This window comes from Macrobrachium nipponense, chromosome 43 (assembly GCF_015104395.2).
Source record: "Macrobrachium nipponense isolate FS-2020 chromosome 43, ASM1510439v2, whole genome shotgun sequence".
In the NCBI taxonomy this organism is placed as follows: Eukaryota; Metazoa; Arthropoda; class Malacostraca; order Decapoda; family Palaemonidae; genus Macrobrachium; species Macrobrachium nipponense.
Genome location: NC_061104.1, coordinates 12,841,900 through 12,860,951, shown reverse-complemented (window position 1 = coordinate 12,860,951; position 19,052 = coordinate 12,841,900). Strand labels below are relative to the sequence as shown.

At 41.7% G+C, this 19,052-nt stretch overlaps 1 protein-coding gene across 5 annotated transcripts in view; it reads left to right on the top strand.

The window, feature by feature from the left end:
- Positions 1-19,052, top strand: part of LOC135213537 (sodium/glucose cotransporter 1-like) — a 289,323-nt gene that overhangs the window by 80,873 nt on the left and 189,398 nt on the right. For 3 of the 5 annotated variants that reach the window (XM_064247467.1, XM_064247469.1, XM_064247471.1), the window contains one exon: positions 13,705-13,873. The exons of the other annotated variants lie outside the window; for them this stretch is intronic. In XM_064247467.1, the coding sequence (XP_064103537.1) occupies positions 13,705-13,873 (169 nt within the window). The remainder of the gene's footprint in view (positions 1-13,704; positions 13,874-19,052) is intronic. 5 annotated transcript variants of the gene reach the window in all.

Sequence of the window (19,052 nt, the reverse complement as noted above, 5' to 3'; positions counted from 1 at the left end):
AATACTTAATAACAGTTCCATTTTCCTTACTAACCTTAAAATAAATTTCCCTTTTTAAATCTTCTTCTAAAGATTGCGAACTTTTAAAAGATTGAGAACAGTTCTTAAGCACCTAAATCCTGAAAAAAACTTATGCATACATATCCGAGAAAAACTACCAATAAAGGTATTTACATTCTGTTGATATAATACATAGATATTTGAAATGTAGAAAATGTTTCATTACATTAATATAGGCTATGTGCTTCAAAGGAAAGTTGTTCCTATGGGAATACAAACAATCATCTTTTATGTAGGAATGTTCTTCCATGTGCAAGATGGAATTGGTTGTGTAAACTTGGTAACAAGGGAGTTAACTGATGGTAGGAAGGTGAATTGGGGAGCCCCACTCACTTGCTGTGACTTGCACTTTTTCTTCAGTTGCTGTTAAGAGACACCTTGCTCTGCTCCTGCCAACTGCCAAGTTGAAACTTCTGTCATCTTTTTTTTGTTATAGGTAGGTTGCTTTTGGTTTTGTTCAGCATTACTTAGAACACAAGAAAGTTAACAACAAATGATAGAAGGGGCATAAACCAGTATTTAGCTATTTTATATCCTTGTTAGTACTGTATCCATCGTAGGGTAGGCTAGCTGTCAGTGTGTGGTATTGAGTACAGGTTTTATTCTTCCTATGCTACTCCTTGAGGAGGATATGACTCTTGGACTAGTATAAGGTGAAGAAATGCAATGGTGTATCTTCCTTCTCCTTTTTGTCAAGCCCAATTTCTTGTCTTCCGTATCTTTTGCCACTTCTTCCACCCATGGCAAGAGGAAGAACAGGTTGCAGAAACCCCCCTTATAAGAAATTCCATCAGATTTCAAGTGAGTGCCTCTTTTTCCTCTTTCAAAGGTTGTGGTGGCATTCCCTCAACAGGGGGTAGGACATTTGCTGTAGGTAGGGTTGACACAGGTTTCTTTGAGCAAGGTCATGAACTGGTGTCTCTCTGTTTAATTCAGACACGAAGGCTGTCCTGGATTCTTCCACTTTTCATAATTTTGGTTAGGTATCTGGAGAAGAATCCAATGTTGCTTCCTGCCTTGACATGTCTTCTACCATAGCTGAGGAAATTAAGACTCATGGATGGAGTTAAATGAAGAAATGCAACCATATATGGTCTTCCTTCTTTTTTTATATGTTAAGAAAAGGAGGGAGGTCATGGAAGTCTTCTCTGAACGTGCTTGTGAACCATTTTCTCCCTGTATACTTTTGTAAAGCCTGAGGGCTTTCTCAGATTTATCACCTGTCTGTACCTCTGCCGAGGTGTTTAAATAGTTGGCACTAGCATTTTGTATGCAGACAGGGCTTCATGTGTGCAACGGGTGCTGGTATGTGATACTACTGGCCAGTGTTGATTTTTCTGTGTATGATTGTCCAAATTCTCATATGTTGTTTAATGTGTCAAGAGCTAAAGTATGCATACTCAATCCCCAGATCATGTGTGCAACAGAGGGTTTATGCTCGTAAGGTCGCTGCATTATTATTCATAATTATCGTGGTGAGCCACGTGCATGCAATGTGCAGTCACTGGGGTGCATCTGGTTCATCCAAAATTACATTAGTACCCTTGAGTGCTTAATATTTAGCTTCTTGTCCAGTTTTGCCTGATCTTAGGAAAGGCTACAGGAATGTGGACTATGGTTTTGAGCAGTTTTACTCAACTTCAAATTAAGTGTATAGTACTGCTAGGTCAGATTATTCGTGCCTTGAGTCCAAAAATGCTCACCTTGGCAGACTGGTGTATGAGACACTGTTTGGGTAGAGGATCCATCCCTTGCATAGGACTCTTAGAACAGTGTTAGAACAGAGAGCTTTGTTGGCTCATTGTGAGCTTAATCTCAGTGATAAAACATTATCCTTATTTTGAGCCCATATCATTGAAAGAGCAGACTGTAGGGTGCACTCAGGAGGTGAAGCAGTCAGAGTGACTTTCGGTTACTGCTTGGTCATGGTATCTTAGTTCAGGTTAACAGTCTGATCTAAAGATTGAAAGGTTCCCTGCTGTCCTGGACATGGAGCATGCTGCTTTTTTACTGTTGACCATGGAAAGTATAGAGAACTCTGAGACTACTCCCCTGCAGTTAGATTCGGTTTGTCTACTTACTGGTGAGCAACCATCCCATGGAGAGACTCCTTCAGGAAGGCACATACTTCCTTGGGAGTTATGAACTGTGAAGTCAGGTGTCTTCCCCTCTTTAGAGAATTCATCATAGCTTGACCTCTGGTTGAACTCAGTTGTTGACTTTGCCGTCACTGATGTCTCATGAGATATTGAAAAGGCAAAGTTCAGGAGTTTGCTGTTGTAGAGAGGAAAGGCTCTGACTTTCCTTCCACATTAGAGTACCAACTTTGAGTTAGCTTTATTTTGAAAAGATGTGACATTGTCTTTTTCTCAAGACAAATTTTGAGATTTTTAGAGTAGTCTTTTACTAAGGAAAAATCTGATTCTGGGAACCTCCATACTCTTTCCGAAAGGTAAGGTGGGAACGGTTTTGGATAAGAGATGTACCAACAGCCAGGAATGTTGGATCTACTGAGTTGTCAGATAGGCAATTTTAGGCAATTTCAGCTCTGCCACCATGGGCAGATAGCAGGGACTGAATGGTCATCATTGTGGTAAAAAGGTGTTCAAATTCTGGGGAATGTCAATGATCGACCTGTTCACCATTTGGCTAAACAAGGAGCTCCTGGTGTTCTGCTTCCCTGTTCCAAAACCCTTGGTGGCTCTGGAGGATGACTTCCAACACCCCTGGGTCAGTGTAGACAGTTATGACTTTCCTCTATTCAGTCCAACCTGCTGATGGATCAGCCGAGTGTTGTCACACTGGGGCTCAAGAATGACCTTGGTAGCTCCTAGTTGGCCCCATGCTGAGAGTTTTCCTGATATGCTGCTTCCATTGGTGAAGGCACACACAGAGACTCCCCTGTGGCTCACTCTCCTTTATCAGCTACACATGTAGAGGTATCATTAGTCAGCATAAACCTCCAGTTAAAAGCTTGGAGGTTGTTGAGTAGTTCTTATGAGAAGAGGCTTGTTTCTCAGTACTGTGCAGGAGATGTCAGAATACCTTCAAAGATCCTCATCTAATATCTATCAGGGAAATGGGCCAACCTCTGAGAGGTCTGTATTTGGTCAGAGCGTCTGTTTAGTGGATTGCCTAACTTTCTTGTCAGCCTTTGTCAAGACAAGCTCCTCTCAATTTTTGCACTAAAGAATATTGTTTGGCCTTTAGCTAGGTCTGAAGACTGAAAATCATGGATTACTCTTCTTCAATGGAGTTATTCTTGCTCATGAGGAGCTTTGAGCAGTCCTCTCCTCCTAGGGACCTTTAGCCTCCAGAGTGGAACATGACTTGCAGTTCTTCGCTGTCTAACTCAGGCAACATATGAGATTTTGGGGGAGGCCTCAAACCAGGATCTCACACTTGCTGTCTTCCTGCTAGCCTTAGTCTTGATGAATATTGGTGATTTAGATGGCCATTTTTTTTCCCATACAGCACTCAATCTGTATTGCTCTTGTTTTTTCCTGAGTTTATGGTGAGAGATACAAGACCTATTCAGTTGTCTGTCTCCTGAACGTCATAATATTCAGTTGAGATCTCTCTCTACCCAGCGTGAGGCATTAGAGGACCCATCCCCTTAGGCCAGTGTGTCAGTACCTATTTGTTAGTACCAGCAAGCACAAGCTTATGGTGTCCAGGAACACCCTTTCTTTCTGGAATTTGTGCTTGAGTCAAGAAAACTTACATCTCTTCCTGTGAAGAAGTCAGTCATACAGTTGGACAAGAGCTCACAAAGTCAGGGGCTTAGGACCACCCCTTGCAATTTGAAATAACTTTTCAGTAGCACAGATAATGAAGGCAGGTGTTGGAGATGTCAGATCACCTTTCCCACATTCTACCTAAGTCCCTGGATATCTTATTTGGATTGTGGTTGCTGCTCAATATGTTGTTTAGTCATCCAGGTTCTTCTAGTACAGAAAAGTTTCCTTCCTAAAGTACTTGGAACTTCTCTTACATCTCTCTTGCTTCTTCCCTCTGTGAAGCAGCAGCTTGAACAAATATGTGCTGGATAGGCTACATAATCCAGCATCCAGTCTCAGAGCTCTCCACTTTAACAGGGAAGAGCCATTAGAGATATAATCTGACTCCTTCAATTTTATTTGCTAAGTTTTAGCTGCTTTCTGACTGTTACCTGTCACTGTCAAGGGTCACACTTGGTTCTCCAAGGTTTTCCTATATGAGCGAGAGTTGACACTTCAAACTTGGGGTCAGGGTTCTATTGTTCTGTCAGCCCTTTGCTAGATTGAATACGAGGCTTCTGGAGCTAACGCTCCCTTGCTCACTGTTGTGACCAGGAGTGTGACATTCCTGGATGAAGACTCCACATGCTAGTGTGTTGAGAGATACCTCCCACTTAAAGAGTGAGTTTCCTACATAAAAGGCAATGTGGTATGTGTCCCTGTAGGAACAAAGAGTATTTTTGGAAGTACGTACTGTATTTAGTATTTTTAATAGTTGCCAAAATCAAAGTGTTTTATCAATCATACCTCCATCTTGCTATGTCCTTGATGCTGAAGGAAAATTACTAGGTGATTGAAGGCTAATAGGGATATTCCCTATTCACCCACCTACCACCAATTAACTACCTTGTTACCAAGTTGCAACAGTTCATTCCAGCTCACATTGAAGTATACTCTTATGGAGAAGGCTCTGGTTTGTATATGTATGTAGGAAAAACACAATTACTTTTGAAATCTTATTTTTGGAATAACATATCTGTAAGAAAGGCAGGCTGCTGTAGAAAATTGATGTGTAATGCATATTCTGTTTGTTAGAACGTTAAGCAAGGATTGCCCTTGTTGTTTGTAATGATGTATTTAGGCAAATTGATTTTAAAGTAAAAATTTCTTTGATATCAGATAGCCCATACTGATGTACAAGCTTGGGAAATACTACTACTATCTTACAAATATAATAGAATTTATGCTTAAAATCTGTAATGATTCGAGTCCTGTACTTAAATTGAATTTACTCTGTATAAGATCAGTAACTTTTGAAAGTCGGTACAGTAGTATCATAGAATATTTCTGGGCTCAGCTTGTGTCGGCCTATGAAAGATCCTTAATATCATTCTTTCTAGGTAAAATTAGCCTAAAATTACCAGAGAAAAACAAAATTAAGAAAATGTCAGTAAAACTGACTCGCTCACTCTTAAAAAGAAGTGTCGGTATGATAATAGGGGCGAGTGTGGAACACTACCACGAGACAAACACCAATTAGAACTTCCTATCAGAATCCCCCCAAGAGAGAGCTGATACCAACGGGCGATGCAGCCTCTACTACTACTACTAGAGGACGCCACGGACAGCAGCGCCCCTAGCGGACATCCTTAAATTTTAGCGCTTCGTACAAGACGCATTTTTCCTTGTGTTGCACTATTTCAGGATTTATCCTTATTTTCTACGATGGAACGCTCTGCAATTGCCACGGCTAAGTTAAGTAACTCATAAGTAATATTTTACCACTTTTTTATCTTCCGGGTACCAGTATTTTCCTCTTAATAGGTCATATACGGTTCCCCGGTTGTCTCGTGGCGGCCATGCTGCCTCGTAAGAATTCCCGGTCCTCCATACTGGGACTTCTTATACTTATGGGCTTACTTTATCACGTTCATTGTTTTACATCGAGTTCTAGCTAGTTTAGCCCTTCTACCATTCTCTTAGTTCGGTATTTAGGGCTACTATTATTATTATTTTTATTCCGGCCCAGCTCTTGCTCTTCATCGGCTATCGCTGGCTCCGAGTAGGCTTCTGTTTCTTGGAACAGTCTGCCTCCTCCTGGGCTTCTTTCTCTTTTACTAAAAGTGTCTCTTCCATCTTTTCGATGTACATATTTATTCTATTTAGGGTGTAGGCTAGCCTAGGTGCTTGTTCCTTATATTGGTTCAGCTTGGTTCACGTGGCTCTCTCACGGTTGTGTTGCTCGCGGCCTAGGCCACTTGCGGTCACGTGTTCCATCGCACCTTACCCTGCCCCTACCCTCCCTTTCTGGTATAGGGAGGAGCTGGGGGACCCCTTGGTTGTCTTGACAACCTCAGTCGCCTTCTCTCTCTCCTTCTCGGAGGTGGCCAGGGGTTCCTCCCAGCGGGGGGTATAGGGCGACCACTCATGAGGTTCAGGGTCTCCATGCGGGTAGTAGGTGAGGCGGGGAGGAGTAGGCCATCCCTCCCCCCCTCTCTCGCTCCCGCCGTGTTTTGCCGAGACCCCCCCCCCCCCCCCCCCCCCCCACCCCCCCCCCCCTCCCCAGTTGCTCAGCCACCCCCCTTGCTATACGAAAGGAGCCTTCCGTCGCAGCCGGGGCACCTTTGGTATAGGTTACTGGCTCCGCTAGCGGGCGGGGCGGGCACTACTAGTGGTCGGTTGCTTGCCTACTATATCCTTATATCTCTCCCCCGCTACCGGAAGGGAGCTTACCTCTTACCTACGCACTCTTCTAGCAGACGGGTGGAGAGAGGTTTGTTTTATTATTATTATTATTATTATTGTAAGGATATACCCTAATTATACATATTTTACAATGAATTGTGTATTATTATTATTATTATCTACCATCCCCGCTATTTTCCGTCGTGGTTTCCATTACCACCACTCCTGGTTGGTTTCCTTTTGTGTCTCCGCCGTCAGCGGAGCCATAGCCTAGGATACCAACCTGGTTACCACACGTATTTTGGCGGGGCTCTGGTTGATTCTAACTTTAGCGCTCCGGCACCAGCGGAGCATCTGTTAGACTGTAAGTGTTTACTTGGTACTCATGTACTTTTCCACTTACAGGCTACCAACTGCCAGGTCCTAGGGTGTAACGCGACGCTGTTCGACCCCTGTGGACATGATGAGTGTAGGTCTCACGCCCCCTGTGCCACGTCCTACAACGAGACGATCGTCTGGCACCCTGAAGCCTGCGCCATCTGCTACGACCTGGTCGGTCAGCTGGGAGATGGGGTAAGTCCGTTATAGGCTTACTTATCATTTTACTAACAACTTTTAGTCGTAAGTTTGTTACCCCTGTTCCACCATTGGCAGCTAATCTCGCCTTTCTTTCAGGCTACCGGTGTGAGGGAAGTCGCCCTCGCCACCCTGAAAGCGTGGGTGGGCGGCTTCGGGAAGAACGCCGCCAAAGGCCAGCCCTACATTCTTGATAAGAAGCTGGCCGTCCAGATCTTCCCCGCGGGCAAGTCGACGGGCTACGTTGACCCCTTGTCCGCTGCCCCGCTGATAGCCTCCATCCAGCATGATCTCCAGCAATCCTTGACGTCGTAGCCTCCCAGGGAGTCAGTCCCGGACGTCGCTGCCCTGGACCTGAACATCGAGCCTATGGCGGTAGGAGTGGAGGATTTGTTGGTAGAGGTAGGTGTGTCGGGCGCCCAAGGTCCTTCCTTGGGTGCTTCTGGATCTTCTCCTGTCCCCTCTTCTAGTGCTTCATTCCAAGGCTTTGTGGGATCTGAGATCCCTACCCGCTCTCCCGCTCTCTCTGTACCCCCAAAGGCGAAGGGACAGAGAGAACCGAAGACTCTAGCCAAGACGACTTCTAAGAAGTCGTCTTCGTCTTCTTCGGCTAAGAAGTCGTCGACTTCCTATGCCGATGCGGTGAAAGCAAGGCCGAGCTCTTCTCACCCAAAGAGCTCCAGAAGCAAGGCTTCGAAGGAGAAGGCTCGCGCTCCCGCCGAGTCACTGCCTTCTCCCGCCTCCACCGCTTCCACTCCGGCTACGCCGGTAGGGGTAGCAGGTACTAGCACCTTTGATCCCTCTACTTTTTCAGCAGGGGTGATGGAACAGGTGGGCGTACTGGTAGGCTCGCAAATCTCCGCACTGGGGTCACGGTTTGAGCAGATGTTTGCACAGTTGTCAAACACTCTGTCTCAATCTGGCCAATCAATCCAGGATCTCTCTAACAGAATGAGAGAAAATGAGGACCGAGTAGCTGGGCTATCTCAGGTTCCTCCCCCAGTCTCCCCAGCGTCAAGCACCTGGATTCTTCAACTCCCGCCTTATGACTCTTTGCCAGCTTTCTCTATGGAGAACCCATGGAGAGTAGCTGCCTACGCTCCATTCAAAGATGGAATGATCTCTATCTCGGAGTGTGGAACTCGAAGGATTGAGGACTTCGAGTTTTACCCTCCGGGTCTGACGCAACCTTTCATCGGCTATGCTAGGCTGACGCCAACGGCTCTGACGAGGGAAGACAAGATCTCTAAGGAGTCGGTCTTGTATAGTAGAGATCACGCTCAGCGGGAATGGGTTCACTGCCTTGAGGACTGGGAGTGTACGAACACCAAACTCCAGGCCTACAAGAGTCCTTCACTATTTTCGCGACGGAAGAGGAGGTTTCTCTTCCGTTCGCTACGAAATTAGTGGAGAAGTCCCTTCAGGCAGTCCTCAAGGATGAGCCCATCCCACAGTTGAGGGAGGCGGAGTCTACTTCTCCGCTCTTCCCGGCCTTCGGAGAATTGTGGGAGAACTTGCCAGCTACGTTCACGCTTGGTAAGCTCAAACCGGACTGCGCCATGGACCAGTTCGGCGAGAAACTACCAAGGCTGCCGGATTCCCTAATCCAGGCAGAGTTTGATGCGCGAACCAGGTTTGGCAGGTCCCTCAATTCCCTTATAATCACGGAAATGGCTGCCCTCTCTTATGCTACGGAACCGCTGTTTAAGATTCTGGCGAAATCTCAGTTCCAGACGGTTCTAACGGACGCTTTTGACTTCTTCCAGGCTAGGAGGAACTGCCGGAAGCATGTCCCTACAGGAGTGTACCATTAGGCATGAGCCTAATAGACTCTTGGCCGCTAGCATGTGGGGAGCGGATCTCTTCCCAGAGTCCGCGGTGAACGAGGTACACCATGAAGCTGCTAGGCTCAACCAGAGCCTTAGAGCTAGGTGGGGTATTTCCTCAAAGAGGAAACAGGAATCCGTTCCCACTGCTGGCAAGAAACAAAAGAAGGCTGGTAAGAGGTTCCAGCCATATAAAAAACTCCAGCAACAGCAGCAATTTGTGCAGGCGGTCCCGGTTACCCAACAGGGACAACCTGCCAGTTCAAAGCAGAACCAGCCTATCCTCCTGTTGCCCTCGCAATCTCAGCCATCCACTTCCTACGCTATCTCGCCGGCCTTCAACCCTGCATATGAGGCTCAAGGCTACACTCAGCCGAGAGGTAGGGCGAGAGTTACTTTCGTCAACGTGGCGCAGGAAGGGGTACGAGGAGCAGACAGTTCAGAGGTGGGCGTGGTGGCCAACCCGCCCATCAACAATGAGGCTCCCCAGGTAGGAGGGAGGCTGTTCCTCTTCCGCCACAGGTGGGGGTTCAGCAATTGGGCACAGAGCATAGTGTCCAAAGGATTGGGCTGGAGTTGGATCAAAGATCCTCCTCCAATCAAATCATTCCATCAGATACCGTCAAAGGAATTGACAGATTACGCGGAAGAACTCCTTCAGAAAGGAGCTATTGCGAGAGTCAAACATCTAAAATTTCAAGGTCGCTTATTCAGCGTGCCAAAGAAAGGCTCAACAAAAAGAAGGGTAATCTTAGACTTGTCAAAGCTAAACTCTTTCATTCGTTGCGACAAGTTCAAGATGCTTACCCTCTCGCAAGTAAGGACCTTACTTCCGCGTGGAGCCGTCACATGCTCCATCGATCTTACAGACGCATACTATCATATCCCTATAGCCAGGCACTTCCGCCCATTCCTAGGATTCAGGCTAGGAAATCAAACATTCTCATTCAAAGTGATGCCCTTCGGTCTGAATGTAGCCCCCAGGGTATCACAAAACTAGCAGAAGTGGTTGTTCAACAATTGAGAGCTCAGGGAATCATGGTAGCAGCATACCTCGACGATTGGTTGATCTGGGCACCAACAGTCGAGGAATGTCTCAAAGCCACCAAAAAGGTAGTTCACTTTCTGGAACATCTGGGGTTTCAGATAAACAAAACGAAATCCAGACTTACTCCGGAATCTCGTTTTCAGTGGCTAGGAATCCAATGGGATTTGTCTTCCCACAATCTGTCAATTCCAGTGGCCAAACGGAAGGAAATAGCAAAATCTGTCAGGCAATTTCTCAAATGCAAGCAAACGTCAAGAAGAAACCAGGAGAGAATCCTAGGGTCTCTTCAGTTTGCTTCGGTGACGGATATCCTTCTGAAAGCAAGGCTGAAAGATATAAATCGAATTTGGCGGTCAAGAGCAAACTCCAAATATCGAGACAAGTTGTCAGTAATCCCTCAGGTCCTCCGCAACCAACTACGGCCTTGGTCAAAAGTAAAGAACTTACCAAGAAAGTACCCCTTCAATATCCCCTCCCAGTGTTAACAATTCACACGGATGCATCTCTGTCCGGATGGGGGGGATACTCTCAGTTCAAACAAGTTCAGGGGACTTGGTCAGTTCAATTTCGCCAGCTCCACATAAACGTGTTGGAAGCAATGGCAGTATTTCTTACACTGAAGAGACTGCTTCCCTCGAAGAAGTCTCATCTAAGGCTAGTTTTGGACAGTGCAGTAGTAGTTCATTGCATCAACAGAGGAGGGTCCAAATCCAAGCATGTGAATCATGTCATGATAGCCATCTTTGCTCTAGCAAACAAGCACAAATGGCATCTGTCTGCCACTCACCTGGCAGGAGTAAGGAATGTGATAGCAGACGCCCTGTCCCGGTCAGTTCCTCTGGAATCAGAGTGGTCTCTGGACGACGGGTCATTCCAGTGGGTAGGCCGGAGAGTCCCAGGTCTTCAAGTGGATCTCTTCGCCTCACAAGCGAACCACAAGCTACCTTGCTATGTGGCCCCCAACCTGGATCCTCTGGCTTATGCCACGGACGCCCTGTCGTTGGATTGGAATCAGTGGAGGAGAATTTATATTTTTCCTCCAGTGAATCTTCTCTTGAAGGTCCTAAGCAAACTAAGGTCTTTCAAAGGGATAGTAGCTCTGATTGCTCCGGACTGGCCCAAGAGCAACTGGTATCCTCTCCTTCTGGAATTGGGTCTCCGACCTCAACGGATCCCCAATCCCAAGCTATCACAATCAGTACAAATGAGGACTGTGTTCGCTTCCTCAGGAATTCTCCAGACCCTAACTTTATGGACTTCATGAAGTTTGCGGCTAATAAAGATGCTGATATTGATCCACAGAATATTCTCTTCCTGGAATCAGATAAGAGAGAGTCAACCATTAGACAATATGACTCAGCTGTCAAAAAATTAGCATCTTTCTTGAAAGAATCGAACACTACAACCATGACAGTTAACCTGGCTATATCCTTTTTCAGATCCTTGTTTGAAAAAGGTTTAGCAGCTAGCACTATTACCACTCATAAGTCGGCTTTGAAGAAAATCTTTCAAGTAGGTTTTCAGATAGATCTGACTGATTCTTATTTCACATCTATCCCCAAAGCCTGTGCTAGACTTAGACCTTCTCAGAGGCCTACTACAGTTTCATGGTTCTTAAATGATGTCCTCAAACTAGCTTCAGATACTGACAACTCAGCTTGTACATTCATAATGCTCCTGAGGAAGACATTATTCTTATTAAGCCTAGCCTTCAGGAGCTAGAATTTCAGAACTGTCGGCTCTATCCAGGGATGCGGGTCATGTGGAATTCCTCCCATCAGGAGAAGTTCTACTTGCTCCGGATCGTAGTTTTTTAGCTAAAAATGAGGATCCTCTTGCAAGGTGGGCTCCTTGGAAGGTTATCCCACTTCCACAGGATCCTTCTCTCTGCCCAGTATCAACTCTTAGAGCCTTTCTATCTCGTACTTCTTCAAGATCCTCAGGTGCTCTCTTCATGAGAGAAAAAGGTGGTACCTTGTCAGTAAAAGGTATTAGACAACAAATCCTTTACTTCATTAAGCAAGCCAACCCTGAATCATTCCCAAAGGCACATGATATCAGAGGAGTAGCCACCTCGATTATTATTTTCAACATATGAATTTTGAGGATCTTAAAAAGTATACTGGATGGAAATCCCCGACAGTCTTTAAACGGCATTATTTAAAGTCCTTGGAATCTTTAAAGTTTTCAGCAGTAGCAGCGGGAAACATAGTTTCCCCTGATACTGTATAGTAGTTGTAGTATAGATCCAGGTCTCCTTTCTACCTACATCAACCAACATGCCTCACCCTATCGCCAGGCTACTCGAATATCATAGCCTTAGCCGTTGAATCATATAGTGGATTGTCCCTTATTTTTTTGCTAGGGACACCCACACTTGTACTGATAATGTACTTCAGTGTACCTACCCTTATTTTTATGCTAGGGTAGGACACAATATGTTTGTATATATTCACCATTTTTGTATTTATGATGAACTTCAGTGTTCCTACCCTTATTTTTATGCTAGGGTAGGACACAAAATGTTTGTATATTTTGCAATTATTGTATTAATGATGGATTTCAGTGTATCTACCCTTATTTTTTTTGCTAGGGTAGGACACATGAGTTTGTATATATTTTGTAATTTTATTAAGTAAATCCCCTTTTATTTATATTACATGCATCACTGTAATTTACTGTAATTACCATTTAAGTACTTTAAGATTACTAACGTTCTATTATTTTACTCTTTAGTATAAGTTAGTTTAAGTGCTTAGTTTGTATGCTGTAATTGATTTACTTATATTATATCCATCATTTTACGCTGTTTTTCATTGTCCCTTTTTTACCATCTTGTCTGTTTCTCTGGTACTCTTTCATAGGCCGACACGAGCTGAGCCCAGAAAAGGGATTTTGACGAAGGAAAAATCTATTTCTGGGTGATTGGCTCGTGTCGCCCTATGAAAGATCCTTAATATCATTCTTTCTAGGTAAAATTAGCCTAAAATTACCAGAGAAAAACAAAATTAAGAAAATGTCAGTAAAACTGACTCGCTCACTCTTAAAAAGAAGTGTCGGTATGATAATAGGGGCGAGTGTGGAACACTACCACGAGACAAACACCAATTAGAACTTCCTATCAGAATCCCCCCAAGAGAGAGCTGATACCAACGGGCGATGCAGCCTCTACTACTACTACTAGAGGACGCCACGGACAGCAGCGCCCCTAGCGGACATCCTTAAATAAAACAACTAAATACATCTTGTCCTGCAAGGGGGGGAAACAAACCATAAAAAAGGGGGGGTTTCATAGGGCGACACGAGCCAATCACCCAGAAATAGATTTTTCCTTCGTCAAAATCCCTTTATTATGTACATTAAATCTGTAATGCTGAATTTAGATTTTTGAGATGCTAAATTTAGATTTTTGAGGAGTTTTTTCTAAATCTCTAGATACATTGAAGATTTTTACTGAAAGTTATACTGAGTTATCTTATAAGCTTAAAACTTTCACTAGAAAATTTAATGAGTGACTCGCATCTTTTATTTTCTTGCAAGTCAGTGTGGAAATTATATTTACTTTCAAGCTTCAAAGCTTTACTTGAGAATTTAATGAATCTCTGACATCTTCCTTTATTTTCATCTTGCAAGTCAGGAAAGTGTGCACTTTACTTGTACATAAAAGTATTAATCTTAAAAAAAAGTCATTTGAATATAAGACACTAGTTTGTAAGGTGCATGATTACTAACTACATAGAAATATAGTTCATCTGTTTTGAAAATGTGAAAAATCTGATCTGATCTGCAGAATCTTCATTGTTATGCTTGTTGCGCTGTCAATAGTGTGGATTCCCATCATTGAAAGAACACAAGGTGGACAACTGTATATCTACATTCAGTCCATTGCAGCATACCTTGCACCTCCAATTGCTGCAATCTACTGCATGGCTATTGTTTGGAAGAGGATGAGTGAGCCGGTAAATATATTTTAGTTGCATTGTAGACAGAGTGCTCAGTGGTGAGATGTTTTCTCTGTAAACAATAATAATTGTGATCTCAACTTCTGAGGAGTTTTTGCTTAGTAATCTTCACAAAGGCTTTGATCAGGATTGAAATGTTTTGCCCTTCAGTTGTTTGTCTGGTTTGAGAACAACTATAACCTAGCCCAAAGTTTGTCTATAATTATTTCTAATCCATGCAACAGTTTGAATCATTCTAATGTTGAGACACTTATCAATTACAATTTCTGTCGAGTGTAAGTACTTCCCCAGAAATAGTTAACTTGAAATTTAACATGATTGTGGTATAATGTGTAAATATGAAAAAGTTTATACACAAGAACAATGCACAAGAACAAATGGTAAGATGTAAAAAGATGATGTGGATGAAAGAACTAGAAAGAATGGAGAATGAGAATTAAGAAAAGGAGAGATAGGTGAACAATAATGAAATAAAAAGAGAATGATGATGGTTAAGAAGGAAAATGGGATATAGGATGATTAGAGAGTAAGTGACGAGAAGGAATAGAGGATATAAGAGAGAGAAGGAGAAGAATGAAAGAAAAGGTTTTGAATAAGGATAGGAGGAGAAAGAGAAAGGTTAAGAGCTAGGAGGAATTAATGTGAAGAAAGAGTGAAAGAGAAAATATGGAATAAATAAGGAAATTAAAATTACAGTGCTATAAAGAAAAGAGATGGAAAGGAGTCAACGATAATGATCAGGATGAAAAACCTAAGAAGAAGGAATGAGTAAAATGAGAAGGATGTGATGAGATTCCGTGCCGGTCCTAAACCCGGATAAATGGGGAAGGTTAGGGAGGGGCTAACAACCCTTTCCTGTAAAATCCTATATTGTTACAGAAACCATACAAGAAGTAAATAGGCCTGGACCACTTGTTGATGACTTAGGAACGAATAGGATCATGAGCTGGATAAAACCCATAAAGTTTGCTACCTGGAATGTATAAAGCCAAACAGATGATGATGTTATCCAATTCGGTTGTACTTGGCAAAAAAAAGTTGTTTCAAGTTTGGATGTTCATGGCTGTACACATTTATGCAACAAGTATAACGTAAAAAAACTTTAATCATTTCCTTTTGCTGTTTTTCAACTTATTTTACTAGGAGATGGGATGAAGTTAGGCTATTGTAATTGTCTCTTGTAAAACCATATTATCGAAAGACATATTATCTTAACTTGAACACTACCTGTACATTTTATAAAACCTTATATCTTTACATACTCTTTCTATTGTGTTTTTATACAATATTTGTTATTTAGATATCTATTTTCCTTATTTAGTAACATGAAACATAAAAATATGGGGTGGCATTTTGAGGGTTGGAACAGATTAAGGGCATTTTAAGTATTTTCAATGGGGAAAATTTATTTGATGTGCGAGCAAATTGAGCTCGAGCTTGGCCACAGAACTAATTAAAGTCGTAGGTCAAGGAACTACTGTGTGTGTGTATATATATATATATATATATATGTATATATATATATATATATATATATATATATATATATATATATATATATATATATATATATATATATACATATACATACACATATATTATATATATATATATATATAGATATATATATATATTATATATATATATATATATATATATATATATATATATATATATATATATATATATATATGTATATATATATATATATATATATATATATATATATATATACATATATATATATATATATATATATATATATATATATATATATATATATATATATATATACATATATGTATAGATATATATATATATATATATATATATATAATATATATATATATATATATATATATATATATATATATATATATATATATATATATATATATATACATATATATATATATATATATATATATATATATATATATATATATATATATATATATATATATATATATATATATATATATATATATATATATATATATATATATATACAAATATATATATATATATAATATATATATATATATATATATATATATATATATATATATATATATATATATATATATATATATATATATATATATATATATATATATATATATATATATATATATATATATATATATATATATATATATATATATATATATATATATATATATATATATATATATATATATATATATATATATATATATATATATATATATATATATATATATATATATATATATATATATATATATATATATATATAGTATATATATATATATATATATATATATATATATATATATATATATATATATATATATATATATATATATATATATATATATATATATATATATATATATATATATATATATATATATATATAGTCACCCAGTGAAATATGTCTGCTTTAGCACTATTTCTAGTAAAATATTGCTATAATACCAGAGAACTGCTAAATTGGACATGTCAGAAGCTTCTGACTCGCTCACCTATATAAAAGGTGTCGGTATAAAACTGGGGCGAGTGTTAAACACTACCACAGCAACCCCTCCAATTAGCCTTTTCCTCATCAAAAGACCCTAAATACGGGGAGCCGACCCATAGGTCACACCTAGCCACCCCGTTGAAGGCGTCTGTGACGTCATACTTATCGATAGCAATGAAGCTTGGTGCACTGCAAGGGGGGGAAAAAACCAGGGGGGATTTCACTGGGCGACACGGCTTCCTTGCCCAGAAATAGATTTTTCCTACGTCAAAATCCCTTTTCTGGGCTCAGCCGTGTCGCTCCCGTGAAATTGTACCAGAGAAACACCAAGCTACATCACTCTGAAATGAAATAGAATATTAAATTGTATAAATTAACACCATACACCAAGTCAAATAACAAAGAAATGTGCTGCGGTAGGTAGAATGTTAATAATGCTGGCATAATGGAAAATATTCATATGACACAAGGACAGTACTACTATATTGATGTTGTAGCAGGAGACACTGACCTCCCTACAGCTATTGCATGATATTTAAGATCCTCCAAAGACTTAAGGTAATGCTTTGGAAAACCCAGTGCGGCTTCCAACCAGTAAACTTCTTCAGATCATCAAAGTTCATATATTTGAAGAAATTTACAGAAGTTGTTATAGCCCGAATACCACGCGCTTTGGGAAAGAACCATGGGCTGACTTTCTTGGTAAAATACAAAAACTGCTGCGCAATGCCCTTTAGAGATATGGTACCACCACCGCCCCACATGAAAAGGGGGGGAGGGGGGCCTTCAGAAAAGGTAGATGTTATAGATAAATAGTCCTTAGGAGTTTTAACAGGACATAAAGAAGGATGTTGTGGAATCAGAACAACCTTCCATGGGGATCACCTTACCAAAGGGTTCTCATTCTTAGCCATAAAATATTTATTTGGTGAAAGCAACACTTCACCCGAGGAAAGGAATTCTATATGCCCTTGGCCACTAGATAAAGATGACATCTGCGATGTTCTGGCACCTGAAGCCAGACTTAATAAAAACAGTGCCTTACGCAAAAGGGTTTGGCAATTACATTTGAAGTTGTCTGTTTTAGAGTCTAACCTGAGAACATCGTTAAGAAACCATGACACTGACGACGGCCTGTGAATAAGCCGCAGGCGTGCACAAGCCCTTGGGATTGAGGTGAAATAAGACTCAGATAGATTTATACCAAACCCGAGAAGAAAAATCTTTTTCAGAGCTGACTTAGTGGTTGTTATTGTGGCAACTGCCAAGCCTTGTTCGAATAAAGTCCTGAAGAATGTTATAGCCACGTTCATTGTCATTACTTTGACATTTGATTCCCTTAGAAATGTAGGCAATTGTTTAACTGCTGAACCATACTGGCGAAGTGTAGATTCTCTTTTGTCTGACTCCAAGAACAAAATGTTCTGTGGATCAATGTCCCCTACCCTCCTACCTGCAAACTTCATGAAATCCATAAAGATAGGGTTTTGTGAAGACCTGAGGAATCGAACACAGTCACCGTTTGAACTTGTTGCGACAGCCTCAAGTCCGGGAGAGGGTGAGGACGAAGACCTAGTTCCAGGAGAAGGGGAAACCAATTGTTCTTGGGCCAGTAAGGAGCTATGAGAGCCACCTGACCTTTGAAGGATTTCAACTTGTGCAGCACCTTCAGGAGAAGGTTCACTGGAGGGAATAAATAAACCTCCCTCCACTGGTTCCAACCTATACTCAGGGCGTCCATAGCATATGCTAGAGGGTCCATATTTGGGGCTACGTAACAAGGCAGCTTGTGGTTTGCCCCTGTAGCGAACATATCTACTTTCAGACCCGGTACTCTCCTACAAACCCTCTTGAAGGATTCCTGGTCCAGTGACCATTCTGACTCCTGGGGGACTGACCGGGACAGTGCGTCTGCTACTACATTGTGGACTCCTGCCAGATGGGTAGCCGATAGATGCCAGGTGTTCTTGTCAGCTAGAGAAAAAGTTGCTGTCACCACGTGGTTCACATGACTTGACTTTGAACCACCTCTGTTTATACAGTGTATCACTACCGCACTGTCGAGAGCCAATCTGATATGAGTCTCCTCCGGAGGACGGAGCTTCATTAAGGTCAGAAACACTGCCATAGCTTCCAGGATGTTGATGTGAAGCTTTTGGAACTGAGGTGACCAAGTTCCCTGAACCTTGTCGTGCTGTGAATAACCTTCCCAACCTGACAGTGATGCGACTGTATGCACCAGTAGGGACGGGGGAGGGAACTGCAACTGTAACTCTTTGGCTAGGTTTTCGGCCATTGCCCATGGACGTAGACGTTCCTTGGGAATCTGAGGTACCCGGCCGAACTTGTCGCGACACTTGGCATTGGCCTTTGAACGTCAAACTCGATTGATGTCCTTGAGCTTGGCTTTCAACAGAACGTCTGTGACTGAGGCAAATTGGAGCGAGCCTAGGATCGTCTCCTGATTCCTTCTCGAAGCCTTTTTGCATTTTAAAAATCGGCTTGTTACCTTGGCATCCCCTTCCCTGATGGAATGGAAAGATTGTGTGAATCCAAGCCCCAATGGATACCTAGCCACTGGAACTTGGATTCTGGGGCCAATCTGGACTTGGTCCTGTTGATCTTGAACCCTATATATTCCAGGAAAGATATGACCTCGTCCGTGGCTTTCAT